Source organism: Trachypithecus francoisi, unplaced genomic scaffold, assembly GCF_009764315.1.
Source record: "Trachypithecus francoisi isolate TF-2019V2 unplaced genomic scaffold, Tfra_2.0 Lachesis_group5, whole genome shotgun sequence".
Lineage (NCBI taxonomy): Eukaryota > Metazoa > Chordata > Mammalia > Primates > Cercopithecidae > Trachypithecus > Trachypithecus francoisi.
In genome coordinates, this window is record NW_022681470.1 from 30,729,803 (window position 1) to 30,750,156 (window position 20,354).

The window sequence follows — 20,354 nt, forward strand, 5'->3', positions numbered from 1 at the left end:
TGGGTTTCACCATGTTGGCCAGGCTGGTTTCGAACTCCTGGCCTCAAGTGATCTGTCCACCTCAGCCTCCCAAAGTGCTGGGATTATAGGCATGAGCCACCATGCCTGGCTATGCTAATAGTTTCTTAAAAAACACTAGCATGGGGAATAAAAAAACAACAAAATAAAGGCCAAAAAAAAAAAAAATCAGTTTTTTTTTTTTTTTTTTTAAATCCCAAACATTAATTGTTCTTTCTTCCTTCGACTTTATGAAGAAGAAATTTTGAAAAAAAGAGTTAGGAAAAATGACGTACAGGTCAGGAGGGGATCCAGGAGCACTACTGCTCAGATGATCTATTTTTCCTGGTTTCAGACTAGAATCATAGTTGGGGTCTGTCCCTCGTGGAATAAGCTGTGTTACTGTATTCCCTGTTGATACAATTCCATTTGGCAGAGCAGGAGGTTTTCTGCTTGGGAGATCCACTGCACCTTCATCTGGAAGGATAGCTGCTGAAGGCAGGCCCACCTCATTAAGTTGACCCAAAGAGGCACTCAAGGGTCTTCTTGGAACCAGGCGCTTGTTCATTTTACGAAATCTATATAAAAAGCATAGGCACATATCAAAAAGCAAATATAAAAGCAAAACCAAGAACTAAAATGTACTTAACATTATTTTCTAGAAATATTCTCTCTTGAAACATTAACTCTATCAGTGTGTATATTTTCCATAAAATCCCAAGCAGCAAAGACATATAGATTAAGTATAAAATTCCTCATAAAAATGTGTAACATAGACCGGGTGCTGTGGCTCACGCCTGTAATCCCAGCACTTTGGGAGGCTGAGGCGGGTGGATCACGATGTCAAAAGATAGAGACCAGCCTGGCCAACACGGTGAAGCCCCGTCTCTATTAAAAATACAAAAATTAGCTGGGTGTGGTGGCATGTGCCTGTGGTCCCAACCACTCGGGAGGCTAAGGCAGGAGAATCGCTTGAACCTGGGAGGCAGAGGTTGCAGTGAGCCGAGATCGTACGACTGAACTCCAGCCTGGCGAAAGAGTGAGATTCCGTCTCAAAAAAAAAAAAAAAAGAGTTACATTTGTCATATTATAAAATATGCTATTGGCCGGGCGCGGTGGCTCAAGCCTGTAATCCCAGCACTTTGGGAGGCCGAGACGGGCGGATCACGAGGTCAGGAGATCGAGACCATCCTGGCTAACATGGTGAAACCCCGTCTCTACTAAAAATACAAAAAACTAGCCGGGCGACGTGGCGGGCGCCTGTAGTCCCAGCTACTCGGGAGGCTGAGGCAGGAGAATGGCGTGAACCCGGGAGGCGGAGCTTGCAGTGAGCCGAGATCCGGCCACTGCACTCCAGCCTGGGCGGCAGAGCGAGACTCCGTCTCAAAAAAAAAAAAAAAAAATGCTATTAATATTTTTGCTATAATATATTTCTGTGGACATTTGTATTTCTAAAACTTATTGGAGAAGCTAGTAGAAAAATCTTCAGAAGATAGTTTCTGAAATATTTTACTTCAGCTGTCCCTCAAATGCCTTGGGATACAATAAGCCAATGTTAAAAACTAGGAATAAAGAAAAACAAAGCCAGTATGCACTGTGAAACATTTATCATTTACTCCATTAAAAAATTTAAGCAGCCAGGCACTATGGCTCACACCAGTAATCCCAGCACTCTGAGAGGCTGAAGTGGGCGAATCACTTGAGCTCAGGAGTTTGAGACCAGCCTGAGCAACATGGTGAAACCCTGTCTTTACCAAAAATATAAAAACTTAACCGGGTATGGTGGTGCATGCCTGTGGTCCCAGCTACTCAGGAGGCTGAGGCAGGAGGATCACTTGAGCCTATGAGGCGGAGGTTGCAGTGAACCAAGACTGCACCACTGTACTCTAGTCTGGGCAACACAGTAAGACCCTGTTTCAAAAAAAAAAAATTTAAGCAATTAAGGATAGTGACTTTTATTAGAACTGCTGCAGAGATGCTGATGTTATGCCTGCCAATACAAAATTAAAGTTATTTTAAAAGTAGGTTAACGGAACCAAAACAAAATAATTGCCTAAGTTTAAACAGATGCTGTGGTACAACAAGCACATCTATTCTGAAATCTAACCACAGGAAAAAATATAAGCCATCAGACTCCAGGATCCTTGTTCCTCAACAATGAAAGCAAGCCCATTTACAACTGCTAATGCATTTTCATTTTCAAAAATAAAACCTCGGCTGGGCACAGTGGCTCACACCTGTAATCCCAGCACTTTGGGAGGCTGAGGTGGGTGGATCACTTGAGCTCAGGAGTTCAGGAACAGCCTGGGAAACATAGGAAAACTCTGTCTCTACCAAAAATACAAAAATTAGCTGGGCATGGTGACATGCACCTGTGGTCCCAGTTTCTTGGGAGGCTGAGGTGAGAGGATCACTGGAGCCTGGAAGTCGAGGCTGCAGTGGGCCATGATCACATCACTACACTCCAGCCTGGAAGACAGTGTGACCCTGTCTCAAAAAAAAAAAAATAAATAAACAATAAAAAAGGTAACAGATAATTATGAACATGTACTTACACCTTGTGTGAATAACCAAATAAGCAAAGGCAGAATGAGGTCAAAGAGCATGCAAATTATAAATTTTTATATCATACTGCTCTCTAAAACTATTTTAAGTCCTACTGATCATGAAGGAAAATGTCTTTCAAAACCTCAAATACTGGGTAGTACTGGTCTTTGTTAACTTGGTAGTCCAAAAATACTAAGTTGCTTTAATTTGCATTTCTTGGCCGGGCGCGGTGGCTCAAGCCTGTAATCCCAGCACTTTGGGAGGCCGAGACGGGCGGATCACGAGGTCAGGAGATCGAGACCATCCTGGCTAATATGGTGAAACCCCGTCTCTACTAAAAAAAAAAATACAAAAAACTAGCCGGGCGACGAGGCGGGCGCCTGTAGTCCCAGCTACTCGGGAGGCTGAGACAGGAGAATGGCGTGAACCCGGGAGGCGGAGCTTGCAGTGAGCTGAGAGCCGGCCACTGCACTCCAGCCTGGGCGGCAGAGCAAGACTCCGTCTCAAAAAAAAAAAAAAAAAAAAAAAAAAAAAATTTGCATTTCTTTAACAACTAGTGAGATTGAACATAGTTTCACAGAATAATTGGTCATTAGTACTTCTTCTGTAAACTATGTTTATGATCCATAAATCTATTGGTTCCTCTCCTCCTTACAGATTTGTAAGAGCTCATTTTATGTTAGCATATCAGCCCTCTGTATGTCATTTCCTCACCAAGCTCTTTATAAAAAACTGTATTTGTACCATATCTTAGTTTTATAATTTTTATGTAATCAAATGTATCAATCTTTCCCTTTATGGATGCTGGGTTGCAGTTATTAAAAAAATATTTTCCTTCTTTCCTAAACAACTAAAAACAAACAAAAACCCTCTTACTACTCTGTGGTTTCTTTCTTCCTAAATATTTAAATCTCTTACACATCTAGAGTTCACTGTAGTATAAAGATTGTGGTAAGAATTCAGCTCTATTTTTCAAATAGGTGACAGTTATTTTCCATCATTCTTTTGGTCACTGATGTGAAATGCCACCTTAAGCACATATGCTAAGCTCCTACATGCATCTCAGACTCCTCCTAGATTCTCTATTGCATTTCATTAATCTATCTATTCCTATGCAAAAGACTACAGTCTTTTATTCACTGTAGTCCATAATATAGGTTAATAGTTATTAGTCTAGTTCCTGTCAAAAACTTCTTTTTCAGAATTTTCCTGGCTATTTGTACATATTTTTTTCTTTACAAGTGAATTTTTGATAGGATCTTAACATCATCATGGTGAGATTTAAATTTGGATTTCTTGGAATTTATTGTCTATGGGAAAATAGAACTTTTATAGTGTCAAACCTTATCCAAGAACACAGTATGTTTACTCAGTATTCCTCTTATGTTCCTAGGTAATTTATTGGTTCAATTTATATACACCCTGATTATTCTTTACAAATCTATTATTTGGTATTTATCTTTTTTTTGTTATTGCTAAAGTAGAAGAGATCCTGAATTTTAACTTTTTTTCCCAATAATTTTATGGCTATTTTATTCTTTCTTACATACATTAGCTACTACTTCCACAATGATAAATAATACTAGCAGAAAATTTTACTACTAATTACTAGCAGAAAATTTTGCCTTATCCTTGACTTTAATGAGAGTGAATTGAATAATTTACTAATTAAGCATCATACTATTATGTTGGCTTCTGATTTACAATATGATTTATTACCATGCTGAGAAAGTATGATTTTTTTTTTTTTTTTTTTTTTTTGGAGACAGAGTCTCGCACTGTCATTCAGGCTGGAGTGCAATGGCGCAATCTCGGTTCACTGCAACTTCCGCCTCCTGGGTTCAAGAGATTCTCCTGCCTCAGCTTCCCGAGTAGCTGGGTCTACAGGCGCGTGCCACCACACCCAGCTAATTTTTGTATTTTTAGTAGAGACAGGGTTTCTCAATGTTGGCCAGAATGGTCTCAATCTCTTGACCTTGTGATCCGCCCGTCTCGGCCTCCCAAAGTGCTGGGGTTACAGGCATGAGCCACTGGTGCCTGGCTGGAATTTTGATTTTTAATTGACATTCAATTTTATTCAAAAGCCTTTGGCATTTTTTGCATATGATCATGTTATTTTCTAAGTTGTGATAATTATGTTGTACTAATTTTGCAGAGTCATGGCATCTATTTTCTTTTCTTTAAAAGAAATTATATTATTTATATTAAAAAAAAAACACCTACAGCACCCAATATTCCCAGGCAGTCTCCTATCCAAGTACTAACTGGACCTGACCATGCTTAGCTTCCGAGATCAGATGAGCTCAGGTGGATTCAGGGTATTATGCCCATAGACATGGCATCTATTGTAATGTATTATTTAATTATATTTAAATTTTTGAGATTTTTAATATTAATACATGCGATAGATTTACAGTTTTCTTTAATTGTGTTATCTTTGTCAAATTTAATAAAAGTGTTACATTGGATTTATAAACAAATTAAGAGTCAATGGGTGTGGTGGCTCCTGCCTGTAATCCTAGCACTTTGGGAGGCCAAGGCAGGAGAATCCCTTAAGACCAGGAGTTTTGAGCCCAGCCTGGGCAACATAGGGAGACACTGTCTCTATTTTTAAAAAATAAAATAAAATAAAATAAAAAAAATTAAGAGGCTTCTCCTTTTTTTCTTCAATGAGCTGAAAAATTTAACATCCCTGAAATTATCTTGTCCTTGAAGTTTAAAAGAACTTGTTAAACTGAGCCAAGGGCAAATTTTTCCATTGGAAATACAATATGCAATTAGTTAAGTTAAAATTGATTAAAATTATTAGAATTTTAATTTTTTTTGTCGTGAAAATGACCCACTTTTAGATTTAGCTAATCATAAAATAGTTTCCTATCTATAGGCATGATGCAATAAAAGCTGAAGAAACTGGTTTTCATTTTTAAAAATTATGTACAGGTTGAATATCTCTTATCTGAAATGCTTGGGACCAGAAGTGTTTCAAACACTGGATTTGTCTCGGATTTTGGAATATTTGCATATACATAAGGAGATGTCTTGGGGATAAGGCCCAAATATATAACACAAAATTCATTTATGTTTCATATACATCTTTTACACATAGTCTGAAAGTAATTTTATACATTATTTTAAATAATTTTGTGCATGAAGTTTTGACTGCCATCCGTCACAAGGTCAGGTGTGGAATTTTCAACTTGTGGTGTCAAATTGGCTTTCACGCATTTTTGGATATTGAAGCATTTCAGATTTTCAGAATAGGAATGTTCAAGCTATGTTGCATTCTAAAAATGTCCTATTTATTTAAGATAAAGCAATTACTCTTTCTGTATTTCTGTATGTCAGCAAATTATTCCACTTATACCTTATTCCAAAGTCTCCTGACTTCCACACTTACTTTTCCAGTTCCTCCTGTGAGTGTGCAAACGTACAGCTGGCCCCACGAGGGCATCCTCCTCTCTGCTTCATATCTCGACACATGTATGTTTTGTATTTGCTATGCTGTGGAGGCTAAAACCAAAATCAAAATATTAGATGCGTAACAACCCTTCACAAAAAAATATAAATTTTGTGTTGTCATTTTTGGATTTTGATAATCTAGATAAGTAATTCACATATTTATTTAGATTACCAAGAGCAAAAGTGCTGGAAAGTCATTCTGTCTGAAGTTTCAAAGTCCAAATATAAACAAAGCAAAAAGAAGGTAGTCCTAATTTTTCTGATATGTTGATATTAATTCTCAAACAAGTAGCATCACATAAATTCTTGAATAAATTTTATGGGCATTCTTACACTTCTTTTATATGGAAAAAGAAAAATCTCATGGGGGCACTATGATCTCATTTCCACTTTTTTTTTTGAGATGGAGTCTTACTCTGTTGCCCAGGCTGGAGTGCAGTGGTGCAATCTTGGCTCATTGCAACTTCCACCTTGCCAGCTAAAGCAATTCTCCTGCTTCAGTCTCCCGAGTAGCTGGGATTATAGGCGTCCAACACCGCACCTGGCTAATTTTTGTATTTTCAGTAGAGACAGGGTTTCACCATGTTGGCCAGGCTGGTCTCGAACTCCTCACCTCAGGTGATCCCCCTGCCTCGGCCTCCCAAAGTGCTTGGGATTACAGGCGTGAGCTACTGTGCCCAACCCATTTCCACATTTTACAATGAAAAAACAAATCACTGCAGTTTAAGACTTTCAAATATATAAATTATCTTCTAATATTTGTTTTGTACAATGTTCAATACAGCTATATGTATGCTTCCTTACAACACACCACAAAAACTACAAAAGGCCCTATAATCAAAGAATATTCTGTAACTAATTCTTCTTGACACGCAGAATAATATACCAACGACTTAAAATATCTTCAGAAGTACAAATGACACATATTATCTACAACTCAAGGATAAGGCAGGAGTATGGATTTGAAAGTTAATGAAATATGAGACACAACACTGAACTGGACAAAATTTAGTGTATTTTATCACCATATGGCAGACTTTAAAGGTTAGTCTCATTACGTTTGTTATTTTCTTCAAGATGTCTAATGAAACAGAGAGTTAAAAATTGTAGGTTCTCCTTTCTTTTATGCCTATTCATAAATAAAAGCTTTGACCTGTGTTAGATAGGTTAGGAAAATCATATCCAGATTATTTTACTTAGCAGGATACTTTTTATATTTCTTGCCTCTTAAGCAAAAAGGAATACTGAATAACTTATTGATGTTTACCTGAACCCGGTAAATTAAGAGTTTTAAGTTCACAGGCTTACTACTGCAAAATAAAAGATCTAATGAACCTAATATAAATCCTCAGAGCAAAATAAAATTACTGGGAATAAAATTTAAAAATCTAGCTATAAGAAGTTATTATACTCTACCATTGTATTTCATCTAAAAACTGTGACGGAAAGTTGACCCACTGGCATAACAGACATTATGAATGAAAAAAATTTTTAATTTTAATAAGAAAATCTATAGAAATTTGAATAGTATTGAAAAGATACAGTATTAGCACTAAAAAGTAATACTTATTGTCAAACCAAAATGTAATACAAACTAAAGAGAATAATAATCTTATATAAATGGAATAAACTTCAGCACTGAATCTATTTTCTCCATCAAATGCTGCCATATCCAATGTGAAGACTGACCCCAGCATGATATCAGATCAATAAGGATTATTTAATGTCAATATTGTCCGATAAAATTACCAGCCTAATGCAGTAAACTGTTAACCATGCCAAGGTAATTTATAGTTTCTATAGTCAGAGTCTCAAAATATTCATGTCATCTTTTTGGCTTTGCATCTGTAGGTATACCCACAGTGGTTTACCTATAGTTTTAAGGCATATCCACAGTGCATTAACTCAAACAGCTTCCTTACCTGCTGCTGATCTGCTCCTTTTTTGCTGTGGTTCTGGATATAATCAACCAGCCCATGTACCACTGTACGCACAGCAACCAGCCCATTTTCCAGCTGTTCCCAAGTAGGAGGAGGAGCATCTATACAACCAATAATAATGTTTTAAACTCTAATGTTACTCAATATTTTCCCTAATATCAAATTAATAAAAGAGTTAGTTGACAACATTTCAGTGAAATCAAGTTTCACACCTTAACTTTTTAGATAATAGCTTATTCACCTAGCCATCATTTTAAAGGAACGGACATATTCTTTCAAAGCTGGGGTTGCAAAATGAAATAACCACAGGAACAAGAAAGAGGTAAATAGGCCACACAATAGTGGTAACTGTCATTAGACTCTTAGGGTTGAGGAGACAACAGCGAGTGACAGGGACTGCTGAACTGGAGAGCGTGTCCCTCATCTAAGAGTACGGTTATAACTCAGCTTTAGATGATTGTAGTTATGTGACAATGCAAGGCTGGCACTGATCAAATACATTCACTGTTTCCCAGGGAAACCTGAAACTTAAGATTTTTAAGTAAAAATTTTTCAGTTTTAAAATGTTGGCATCTAAGAAATTTAGACCATTGCTCAGACCAACACTGTGTGGACTAAACAAAACTGAGGAGTGCCTGTAGTTAGTCAATTTGCATGTTTATTTTGAACTTTTATATAAATCAAGTTTTGGTAAACAAAATGCTTAAAAAGTTTAATAAGCTGGGCACAGTGGCTCAGGCTTGTAATCTCAGCACTTTAGGAGGCCGAGGTGGGAGGATCACAAGATCAAGAGACCGAGACCATCCTGTCCAACGTGAAGAAAACCCCGTCTCTACTAAAAATACAAAAATTACCCAGGCGTGGTGGCATGGGCCTATAGTCCCAGTTACTTGGGAGGCTGAGGCAGGAGAATTGCTTGAACCTGGGAGGTGGAGGTTGCAGTGAGCCGAGATGACACCACTGCACTCTATCCTGGTGACAGAGCGAAACTCCGTCTCAAAAAAAAGAAAAAAAAATTTTAATAGAAGAGCTATTATATAAAGTAACTCTGCTACATGTCTTCTTCATTTAGTAGGTATTTGCCCTGTGCCAGCACTTTGATTTATAAAAGAAAAATTAACTATAAGGCTAAATATAAAATATTCTTTAAAAGAAATACATAAAATGAAACAAGAAGAGAGATGTAGAGATAACTTCCTGCTCAGACATCCTGAAAGAATTCTAGGGGATGGTATTTGAACTGGGCTTTGAAGGACACATGGAATCTGAAAAGGAAAAAAGGTAAAGAGAACAAGTATTCAAAAAAGTAGTTTTTGGAACACTTGCTAAATCTGAGTTATTGCTCTAGTGTTGGGTAACCAATAGTGATTAAAACAAAAATCCCCGGCCGGGCGCGGTGGCTCAAGCCTGTAATCCCAGCACTTTGGGAGGCCGAGACGGGCGGATCATGAGGTCAGGAGATCGAGACCATCCTGGCTAACACGGTGAAACCCCGTCTCTACTAAAAAAAAATACAAAAAACTAGCTGGGCGAGGTGGCGGGCGCCTGTAGTCCCAGCTACTCGGGAGGCTGAGGCAGGAGAATGGCGTAAACCCGGGAGGCGGAGCTTGCAGTGAGCCGAGATCGCGCCACTGCACTCCAGCACTCCAGCCTGGGCAATAGAGCGAGACTCTGTCTCAAAAAAAAAAAAAAAAAAAAAAAATCCCCATTATATTCAAGGAGAAGAGCCAGATAATAATCAAGACAAATAAGCAAAATATACAGTAGTATTTAGATAATGTTGAATTGAAAAAAATAGAACTAAGAAAAGTGGGGCCAATGTGTAAAATTTAGACAGAGGCAATCCACTCGTCTTGGCCTCCCAAAGTGCTTACGATTACAGGCGTGAGCCACTGCACTCTACTAAAAATACAAAAAAAATTAGCTGGGCATGGTGGCACATGCCTGTAGTTCCAGCTACTCGGGAAGCTGAGGCAGGAGAATCACTTCAACCTGGGAGGCGGAAGTTGCAGTGAGCTGAGATCGCACCACTGCACTCCAGCCTGGTCAATAGAGGGAGACTCTGTCTCAAAAGAAAAAAAAAAAATTTAGACAGAGGCCAGAAAAGTCCTCCTTGAGAAGGTTACATTTGATTAAAGACCCGAAAGAAGGGCTTAAGTGTGCCTACTGGAGATATTAGGGTAAAAACATCCAAGTTAGAGGGAAGAATAAGTGCAAAGTCCTTAATGTGAGAAGTGTGCCCTGCATGTTGCATGGAGACAGAACCAGAGAAGAGGAAATTAAGTGAAAAAAAGGGTAGGAAACGAGGTTTGAGAGAGGTAATGGAAGACCAGACCACATGAGGCCCTATAGATCATGGGAAAGATTTTGGCTTTTACTCTGAGTGACAGAAAGCCACAGGAGAATTTATGAGCAGAGGGTGACAGGGTCACTCTGGCTCTTTTGCTAAAATCAGTTAGACAACAGGAGGCTATTCCATAATCCCCTGAGAGATGGTGATGGTAGCAGTGAAGGTAGATGGATTCTGGATGGATTTTAAAGGTAGGGCTTACAGAATTTGCTAACGGATCAGATATACATTATGAGAGAAAGAAGAGTTGAGATTTTTGGACTAAGCAACTGGAAGGATAGAGTTGCCACAAACAGGATGGCAGGGAAGAGCTCATTTTTAGATAGATTCAGTTTGAAATGCTTATCAGATATAAGATGATGGATGCTGAGAAAGCATTTTTTTTTTTTTTTTTTTTGACGGAGTCTTGCTCTGTCATCAGGCTAGAGTGCAGTGGCATGATCTCGGCTCACTGCAACCTCCACCTTCTGGGTTCAAGCAATTCTCCTGTCTCAGCCTCCCAAGCAGCTGGGACTACAGGGGGCCGCCACCATGCCCAGCTAGTTTTTGTATTTTTAGTAGAGATGGGGTTTCACCATGTTGGCCAGGATGGTCTCAATCTCTTGACCTTGTGATCTGCCCATCTCAGCCTCCCAAAGTGCTGGGATTACAGGCGTGAGCCACTGCACCTGGCCGAGAAAGCAGTTTTATATACAAGTTCAGGAAAAAGGCATGGGCTGGATATATATTTCAAACTCTAAAAGACTATCAATTGTAATGCATATTACTTTACGTGCCACCAAAGAAGAAAAAAGATTGTTAATTATAATACGTTTTCACACAAATGCATTCCAATTTCAGAAACGCTAAGATCTGAAATAATTATGAACCTCAAAACTGATAAAAATACAGTAAATTTATGAGTTATATAAATTATATTTGAAGCTATGAGATAGATAAGATTATCTAGGAAACAGGTATAGGATTAAACGGAGAACACTCCAAAGAGTACAGGATATGGAGATGAGAAAGCAGAGGATGCTGAGGAGAGTCCAATAAAGTAAGAAGAGAATTAGTAGCCTAGAAGCCAAGAAAAAAGCATTTCAAGGAAGAGAGAGTACAGAACAATGGCCAGGCATGGTGGCTCATGCCTGTAATCCTAGCACTTTGGGAGGCCGAGGCAGGCGGGTCACCTGAGGTCAGGAGTTTGAGAATAGCCTGGCCAACACGGTGAAACCCTGTTTCTATTAAAGATACTACAAATAAAAATAAATAATGATAACAAATTAGCTGGATGTGGTGGTGCATGCCTGTAATCCTAGCTACACGGGACAAGAATTGCTTGAACCTGGGAGGCAGAGGTTGCAGTGAAGCGAGATCTTGCCATTGCACTCCAGCCTGGGGGACAGAGTGAAACTGTGTCTCCAAAAATAAATAAATAAATAAATAAATAAAATGTTAAATGTTGTTAAATCAAGTAGAGTAAGAACTGAGAGCTAACCTTTGGAATTAGCTACATGGAAGTAGTTTACGACCTTGACAAAATAAGTTTGGATAGAGCAGTGGAGATATATGTCTGACTGGAGTTGAGTTCAAGAGAGTGCCAAAACAAGAAATGAAGAGGTAGGTAGATGAGAGACAGGGTCAAAAATGGATTAGGAACTTGTGGAAGTTCTCTTTTGACTGCTCAGGATGATCAAAGCACAGCAGTGGGGGGAAAAAATCACGATATATTCTAGTAACACTGATCTGGTTTACTAAGCAATTTTGGGAGCAAATCTATAAAAGCAGGCTGATAAAAAACTAAGAGGGCTCTGAATGCCATAGTCATGAGTGTCAAACCTTATTCCACGAGCAATTCTACAAACAATGAAAATTTATGAGTGTGGAAGCAAGATCAGGGATGTGATTTCTTTTATAGCAGTAAGTAGACTGGATTGGAGGAACTCGTAGTAGAGGAACTTGTAAGACATTCAGTCTCAGGGAAAAGGAGGCTCTCAAAGGAAGTAATCATAAGCAGGGGATATAGGGACACTGTGAAAGAACAGATAAATCCTATTGTATGAAATGGTATGTAGAACGAGTGAAAGGAAAAGATGAGGCAAGACAAAACATTAAGGTTTTAAACTTACATACCTCAGAGAATGAGGTCATTATCAGAAAGAGGAAACATTAGAGGAAGAGCAAGTATCAAGTAATGATGAGCTTGCTTTGAAGCACTCAGAGGAGATGATGGAGAATCTCAGCAAGCACTGGGAGATGTATCTGGAATGGATGCAGAGATAATAGTGACAGATACTTGGGAGTCTGTATTCTACACGAAAGTAATACCTGATGCTAAGAATGAATAACCACCATCAGAGCATGTAGAGAAAACAAAATCCCAAGAGCATAACCTGCCTACTCTTTAGTGGGCAGGAGGGGAAAGCATGGTACAAATATGACAGGAGTAGCACTCAGGTCAGAAGAGAACTATGAGATCACAGAAAGATATCAAAAAAGTGCTCAACAACATTATCCAAATGCTGAAAACAAATGGGAGTGATTTAAAGACTAAGACAAAGTTTTTGGAATCAGAGACTGGGAACCTACTAGCGAATATTAAGAGAGCTTCAGATCAGTAGTAGGAATAAACACAGAGAAGTTAAAATATCTTAGATGTAAGTATAAGGTAAAAAATGAAGGTTGGATACATTTTCAGCTTAAGAAGAAGGAGCAGAAAAAGCCTAAGTAAAGATATACAAGAGAGGATACTTGAAGGAACAAGATATCATGGAGAGGGCAAAAACAGGATCAAGGAAATGCAACTAAGGATACATAATACAGAAAAAAATGAGAAAAATGAGATTTGGAAGAGGTAAGAATGGTAAAATACAACACAATTTTGTGATGGGAGAAAGAAGAAACATAAAGAAGCCCAGAGAGATCTATTTTCCTGATGAAATGAGCAACAGTGTAAAAAGTATTAAATAAATATTAAAGTGAACTAACCTGAGATAAAGAGGGAAAATATTTAAAATGGAAACTTAAAATACTGTAAAAAAAGATCTGGAGTAACTACTTTGGGAAACCCTAGAGGAAGAACAAAAGATAATGAAAGAATCATTGAGCAGCACGAAAGGCACATATAAGACGGTCCATTAATTTCCCATGGGTTTACCTGGACTAGGGTCAATGTTTGCTAACAGCTCCAAATGGGGTCTTAGTCGGTTCAAGTTTGCTGGGTCTCCAGTCCGCTGGAGAGCAATTGTTAGTTCCTGAACACTCTGTGCAAAAGAGGCTGGGGTCTGCAACTTAAAAAAGATAAATGTTAACTTTCCCAAAGGTCGGATAATCTTATAAATATAAAGATTATTTATATTACAATCATTTTTTTTTTTTTTTTTTTTTTTTTTTGAGACGGAGTCTGGCTCTGTCGCCCAGGCTGGAGTGCAGTGGCCGGATCTCAGCTCACTGCAAGCTCCGCCTCCCGAGTAGCTGGGACTACAGGCGCCCGCCATCTCGCCCGGCTAATTTTTTGTATTTTTTTAGTAGAGACGGGGTTTCACCGTGTTAGCCAGGATGGTCTCGATCTCCTGACCTCGTGATCCGCCCGTCTCGGCCTCCCAAAGTGCTGGGATTACAGGCTTGAGCCACCGCGCCTGGCCTATTACAATCATTTTTACAATTTATTAAATTTAATTTTTATCTTCCCATACACCCTACACTTTGGGCAGATTAGATTACTTGCTACCTAAATAAATTCTTTACTTCTCTGCATCCAGAGCTTGGCACACTGTGTACTGTATTGCCTCTGCTGTCACATTCTTCAAATGTGAGACCTCTCTCAATTCAGCCTCCCATCAGTTAGATATATTGATGAGTCATCTTTGTGAATTGTTAATTCCTGTTTCTCTCTCCATTAATTTACTAGAATTAGTGCTTTTCTCATCACTTTTAATAAATTCTCTTTTGTATTATCCAATATGGTAACCTTAGCAATATGTGGTTATTTAAATTTAAGTTAATTAAATAAAATAAAAATTTCAGTTCATCAGTTGCAAAAGTCACATTTCAAGTGCTTAATAGCCATGTGTGACTAGTGATCACCATATTGGACAGTGCATACACAGAACATTTTCATGATTACAGAAAGTTCTGTTGCTCTATGAAATATCACATACACCGCAAAGTTTACCAGTTTGTTGTACAAAGGTCTCTGGATATTAAATTTAAAGCACTGCGGGTGATGTGAGAAAATTATTGTAGGATATACACCTAGTTACACAGTTCAGTTCAGACAGGAAGATTAACCACCTTGTAGAATCTTTATAAAAGGCAAGCCAGGCCAGGCACAGTGGCTCACGCCTGTAATCCTAGCACTTTGGGAGGCTGTGGTGGGCAGATCACGAGGTCAGGAGTTCGAGATCAGCCTGGCCAACATGGTGAAACCCCATCTTCACTAAAGACACAAAAAATCCGCTGGGTGTGGTAGCACGTGCCTGTAATCCCAGCTACCTGGGAAGCTGAGGCAGGAGAATCGCTTGAACCTGGGAGACAGAGATTGCAATGAGCTGAGGTAGTGCCATTGCACTCCAGTCTGGGTGACAGAGCAAGACTCCGTCTCAAAAAAAAAAAAAGAAAAAAGCAAACCAAGTTTCTCTTCAGGGGTAGAAAGGTACTCCTTTAATAGATCATTACTAAGCATTTCTGTAAATTATAAATCAGTTGCAAAACTTCAGATATAAGCTCCTGTCCAAACCTAAGAGTTGCAGGTAAAGTCTGGTTAAAGGTATCCAGGGAAGACTTACAGGGCAGAGCAAACAACCTACATTGTAACTAAAAATTATGTACCACCTTTTCTCCCCCCTAAAGAGACAGGGTCTCACATAGCTCACTGCACCCTCAAACTCCTGAGCTCGAGGATTCTCCCACCACAGCCTCCCAACTAGGTGGGACTACAGGTGCCTACCACCACACCTGGCTATGGTTTTTTTTTTTTTGGTAGCAATGAGTGTCCCAATGTTTCCCAGGTTGTGCCCAAACTTCTGGCCTCAAGCAATCCTCCTACCTTGGCCTCTCAAAGTGCTGAGATTACAGGCATAAGCCACTGTGCCCACCCTACACCAGGCGTTTAAAACACATATTTCCCAATTCTCACTGTATTACCCATTCAAGGGATTCTATCTTTAGAAATAGAAAAAAAAAGGCGGGGGGGAATAGCTTGGTAAAAGGTTAGTGTATTCTACAGTGAGAATGCCCAAGTTCAAATCTACTTCTGTCATTTACTATCTATGAGATGCTGGAAAAACATATTAACTTCCCTTTGTCTTTATCTAAAATGGATAATACAGGGCTGTTGAGAGGATTAAATGAATTATTTAAAACCACTAGATACATACTAAGATTTTAGTAAATGTTCATTATTTTTTTTTAGGTTACTCTTACTATTTGACTCTATTTCTCTAAATTAAATGTAGAGTGGTCTCTAGAGTGGGTAATCATCTCTGTGATTCTAGTAAAAATAAAATAAAATACAAAATAAATAAAATTAAAAATATAAACTAATCATCTCTTTATATGAACAAAGTGGTATTATAATGTGATTGGTTATAACATGACACTGGCTATAACTAGAATTTACAAAAGCTATACAGTATTCACTTTAATATACATTTGTTAAATGAATTACCAAAAGGCCAAGATTAGTCTAAGAAGTAAGGAACAAAAAAGGTTCTACCTTGTCAATAATGGACTGCATATGAGATTTGTGAGACTGGTCTCCATAAAGTAAAGAGGACCATTGGTCTGGTGCAATTCGTAAGCCTGCTTCCATAGCAATCTGCACTATCTGGGAGTCATGTTCTCGCCGCAGAGCTTCATAGGTTCTAAATTCTTCTTTCAGCTGCATCAAAGAAGAGTCTTCATCACGTTTGGTGACCTAATAAGACACAAATAATCTCATAATGAAGTCAAAAAAATTAGTTTATGCTTTATAGGAACACATAATTTTTAACGTAACAATTTTAGCAGCAACAACAAGATTAAATGAATATACCATTTGCCTGCAAAATATTTTCTCCTCAACTTGTTGAGGTAGGTATATTGTTAACATCCCATTCTGAGTCAAGCTGGATTTAGGCCAACATTTTCTCGATAGGTCTTTCAGAAAGAATAAATACAGGCTGAAAATCTCTTATCCAAAATGCCTGGGCCAGAAGTGTTATCAGATTTCAGATTTTTTCAAATTTTGGAATATCTGCATTAAACCACTTGAGTATCCTTACTCTGAAAATCCGAAACGCTCCAATGAGCATGTGAGCATCATGCTGGTGTTCAAAAAGTTTTGGATTTTGGATTTTTGTATAGTCAATCTGTATGTGCTGGAATGAAATCCAATGATTTGACAGACTTCAACATACACATGCAGTTTAAGGTGTGTATGTGTGTATATGCATTTTTGAAAAGAAAAAAACACTAATACGATTACATATTCTGAAAAACAATGTTTCTTCTCCATAAATGTGGATTATGACTCTTGGGCTTGCCTGACAATGAGCTAGCTGGGATTGATGACTGCAGAGCTTCAGATGCTGGTTTAATTCTAAAAATGATTTAATTTGTACTTGGCTTAATTCTCCATGGAGTTTTGTGGGATGGGCTACTACCAGAAAGTGTAAAGTGTGAGATGCTAGACTAGAATAATCATAATGATTATGATTAAATAATATCATTTAGTAATAAAAATAGCTACCACGTTTTGAGCACCTGGCATGTGCCAGCCAATATATTAAATTATATTATTAACCATTATAGCACTGGATTAAGTCATTGACTTCTCTTGTTGAGGTAGGTGTACTGGTATCACCCCAATAACTTACATTCTGAGTCAAGTTGGATTTAGGCCAAATGCTTAACAAATCAAAGCAAAATAATTAAGTCTAGCTTAAGATAACCTCTACCCTAATATATTTCAGAACACATTTTGCCTTGTTAACCTTTTATTGCCATAAGGACTCATATTCTTCTTGTATGTAATTCCCGTTTTTTTCCCTCTCACCAAAGAAACTACAAAATATTGTAATCAGGACTTCTAAGTCACACTGATATAAAATTAATGTGAGTGGTGGCATGTGCCTGTAGTCCAGCTACTGAGGCTGAGCGGAAGGATTACTTAAGCCCAAGAGTTGAAGGCCAGCCTGGGCAACACGACAAGACTCTATCACTCAAAAAACAAGTAAATAAATAAATGTATTCTATTCTTATTACAAGGAAGAAAGTCTAACTTACTTTTCGTTAGAAACATCTATATAAGACCAAATTGATAAAAATCAAGAACTGGCCGGGCGTGGTGGCTCAAGCCTGTCATCCCAGCACTTTGGGAGGCCGAGACGGGCGGATCACGAGGTCAGGAGATCGAGACCATCCTGGCTAACACGGTGAAACCCCGTCTCTACTAAAAATACAAAAAAACTAGCCGGGCGAGGTGGCGGGCGCCTGTAGTCCCAGCTACTCCGGAGGCTGAGGCAGGAGAATGGCGTAAACCCGGAAGGCGGAGCTTGCAGTGAGCTGAGATCCGGCCACTGCACTCCAGTCCGGGCAACAGAGCAAGACTCCGTCTCAAAAAAAAAAAGAAGAAGAAGAAAAAATCAAGAACTATAGTCACAAAAACTGAATATATTGTGCCATTATTAAAAGGCAAGTCAAAAGACCAAATGCATATGTTTAGCACTCCCTCAATATATGCTGAACCTCATTAAAATGTAAAGTATGCTTTCTATATGTAACAATGGTTCCTTGAACTTGGCTCTCACCACTCAATCTTTAACTAAAAACAATCAAGGATTTCCAAGAGATGAAATGTCTAAGTCTCAGAACTTTATTCTACTAAGAACAAATTATCTTGCAGCTCAAAAGGCTTTTCCAATGGAAATACAGGAGACACTAAAAGGACACAGCCAGAATATAGCTGTATGGATACATATTCCTGCAAGGAAAATAATCATGACCTGAGTGAAAAAGCAGATTTTTACAAATTTCTAATTTTCTTTATTCCTATTTTTTTTTTTTAGGTGGAGTCTTGCTCTGTCACTCAGGCTAGAGTGCAGTGGCACGATCTTGGCTCACTGTAACCTCTGTCTCCCGGGTTCAAGCAATTCTCCTGCCTCACCCTCCCCAGTAGCTGGGATTACAGGTGTGTGCCACCACAACTGGCTAATTTTTTTTTATTTTTTATTTTTAGTAGACACAGGTTTTTTCACTAAGTTGGCCAGGTTGGTCTCGAACTCAAATGATCTGCCCACCTCAGCCTCCCAAACTGGAAATACAGGTGTGAGCTACTGCGCCTGGCCATATTCCTGTTAATGCTTTAGAGTTCAGAGAGGTTCACTTCATGGGTATTCTGGGTTTTCTTGAGTCACATATTCTTCTTTACAGGGGAAGGTTGAATGTTTTCTTTCCAAAGCTTCCTATATTGTATCTGTCTGGTGCTGTTAATGGATAACAATTAACAATGGAAGCAGACAGACGTTCCAGAATGTATTCTGAACTACACTGTAAAATCATGTTACTCTAACCGCTACAACAAGAGTGAGTTATTCAGAGACAATCTGGACCAGTTAAAGTAATTTTAGCTAGAGGTTCTTACAGCTTCAGAGGTACCTATAGAAAATAGAGGCCCATTTTCAACATATAGTCTGACTCCACAAAGACACAGAATAAGACCAACATTTAGCTAGAGCTTTAAAAATTTTGTTTAAATGAAATCTATATGCTCTCCTGCTAATTTTGTAAGCCATTTCCTCCTTCTCAAAGGATGAGAGAACAGAATTTAGTAGGATAGCTAATGTGGCATTTTTTTAGTTTATGAGTGTCAGATGACAAGAATGTGGTGATCTGAGAATGGATTTCCTTACAGCTAGCATGAATGAATTAACAATTTTTTTAGACACGGTTTTCAAGTACTGGTTATAAGCTGTGTCAGAATCAAGACAGTTTGATTTTTAAAAGTCAGGAAAATAGGCTGCGTATGGTGGGTCATGCCTGTAATCCCAGCACTTTGGGAGACCGAGGTGGGCAGATCATCTGAGGTCAGGAGTTCAAGACCAGCCTGGCCAACATGGTGAAACCCTGTCTTTACTAAAAGTTAAAAAAAAAAATTTAGCCAGGTATGGTGGCAGGCACCTGTAATCCCAGCTACTTAGAAAGCTGGAAGCAGGAGAACTGCTTTACCCAGAAGGCAGAGGATGCAGTTAGCCAAGACTGCACCACTGCCCTGCAGACTGGGTGACAGCAAGACTGCATCTCAAAAAAAAAGTCAGAAAAATAATACTGGAAGAACAATAAATGATACATGGTGAGCAGCAATGTTTGAGGCAGTGCTTATTCAATTTGGGATAAGAGACTATGTCCAGCATTACCATATAAACTGAAATGGCAAATGGAACTTCATTGTATATGTGGAATTATACTAGGAGAAAATCTCTGAATAAAATTTATTTGGCTGGGCACGCTGGCTCACGCTTGTAATCCCAGCATTTTGGGAGGCTGAGGCGTGCAGATCACCTGAGGTCAGGAGTTCGAGACCAGCCTGGCCAACATGGTGAAACTCCGTCTCTACTAAAAATACAAAAATTAGCCGGGCATGGTGATGGGCACCTGTAATCCCAGCTACTCGGGAGGCTGAGACAGGAGAATCGCTTGAACCCAGGAGGTGGAGGCTGCAGTAAGCAGAGATCGTGCACTACACTCCAGCCTGGGCAACAGCAAGACTTTGTCTCAAAAAAATAAAAATAAATAAATAAAATTTATTTGTGCTTCAATAACTCTGTCTTCAAACCAATTCTGCACAGTCTTGGTAAGAAATTGACAAAGTTTCTTAGTCTCTTCGAATACAAAAATCTATAAACCTTGATTTGATCTATGTTGTTCAATATCGAACATACAAAAATTCAATATAATAGGATTTAACTATAATAAGACACCATCTACATTCTTTAAAAGAATACAGAAAAATTGCTGAAATTTTCTGAAAAGACACAGGCAACTTTATTAAACTCAAAGTTTTACTACTTAAGTTTGGGGAAATAACAATGCTTCCTTTC

General features: G+C 38.6%; 1 protein-coding gene and 1 pseudogene across 4 annotated transcripts in view; both read right to left on the reverse strand.

Annotated features, from left to right (window-relative positions):
- The window catches only part of RC3H1 (ring finger and CCCH-type domains 1), a 95,012-nt gene that overhangs the window by 33,434 nt on the left and 41,224 nt on the right, over positions 1 to 20,354 (reverse strand). For all 4 annotated transcript variants that reach the window (XM_033199498.1, XM_033199500.1, XM_033199499.1 and 1 more), the window contains exons 6-10: positions 15,992 to 16,192; positions 13,433 to 13,565; positions 7,926 to 8,044; positions 5,942 to 6,054; positions 294 to 575 (exon numbers count right to left, since the gene is read on the reverse strand). In XM_033199498.1, the coding sequence (XP_033055389.1) occupies positions 294 to 575; positions 5,942 to 6,054; positions 7,926 to 8,044; positions 13,433 to 13,565; positions 15,992 to 16,192 (848 nt within the window). The remainder of the gene's footprint in view (positions 1 to 293; positions 576 to 5,941; positions 6,055 to 7,925; positions 8,045 to 13,432; positions 13,566 to 15,991; positions 16,193 to 20,354) is intronic.
- On the reverse strand, positions 4,761 to 4,879 carry LOC117077118 (annotated as a pseudogene).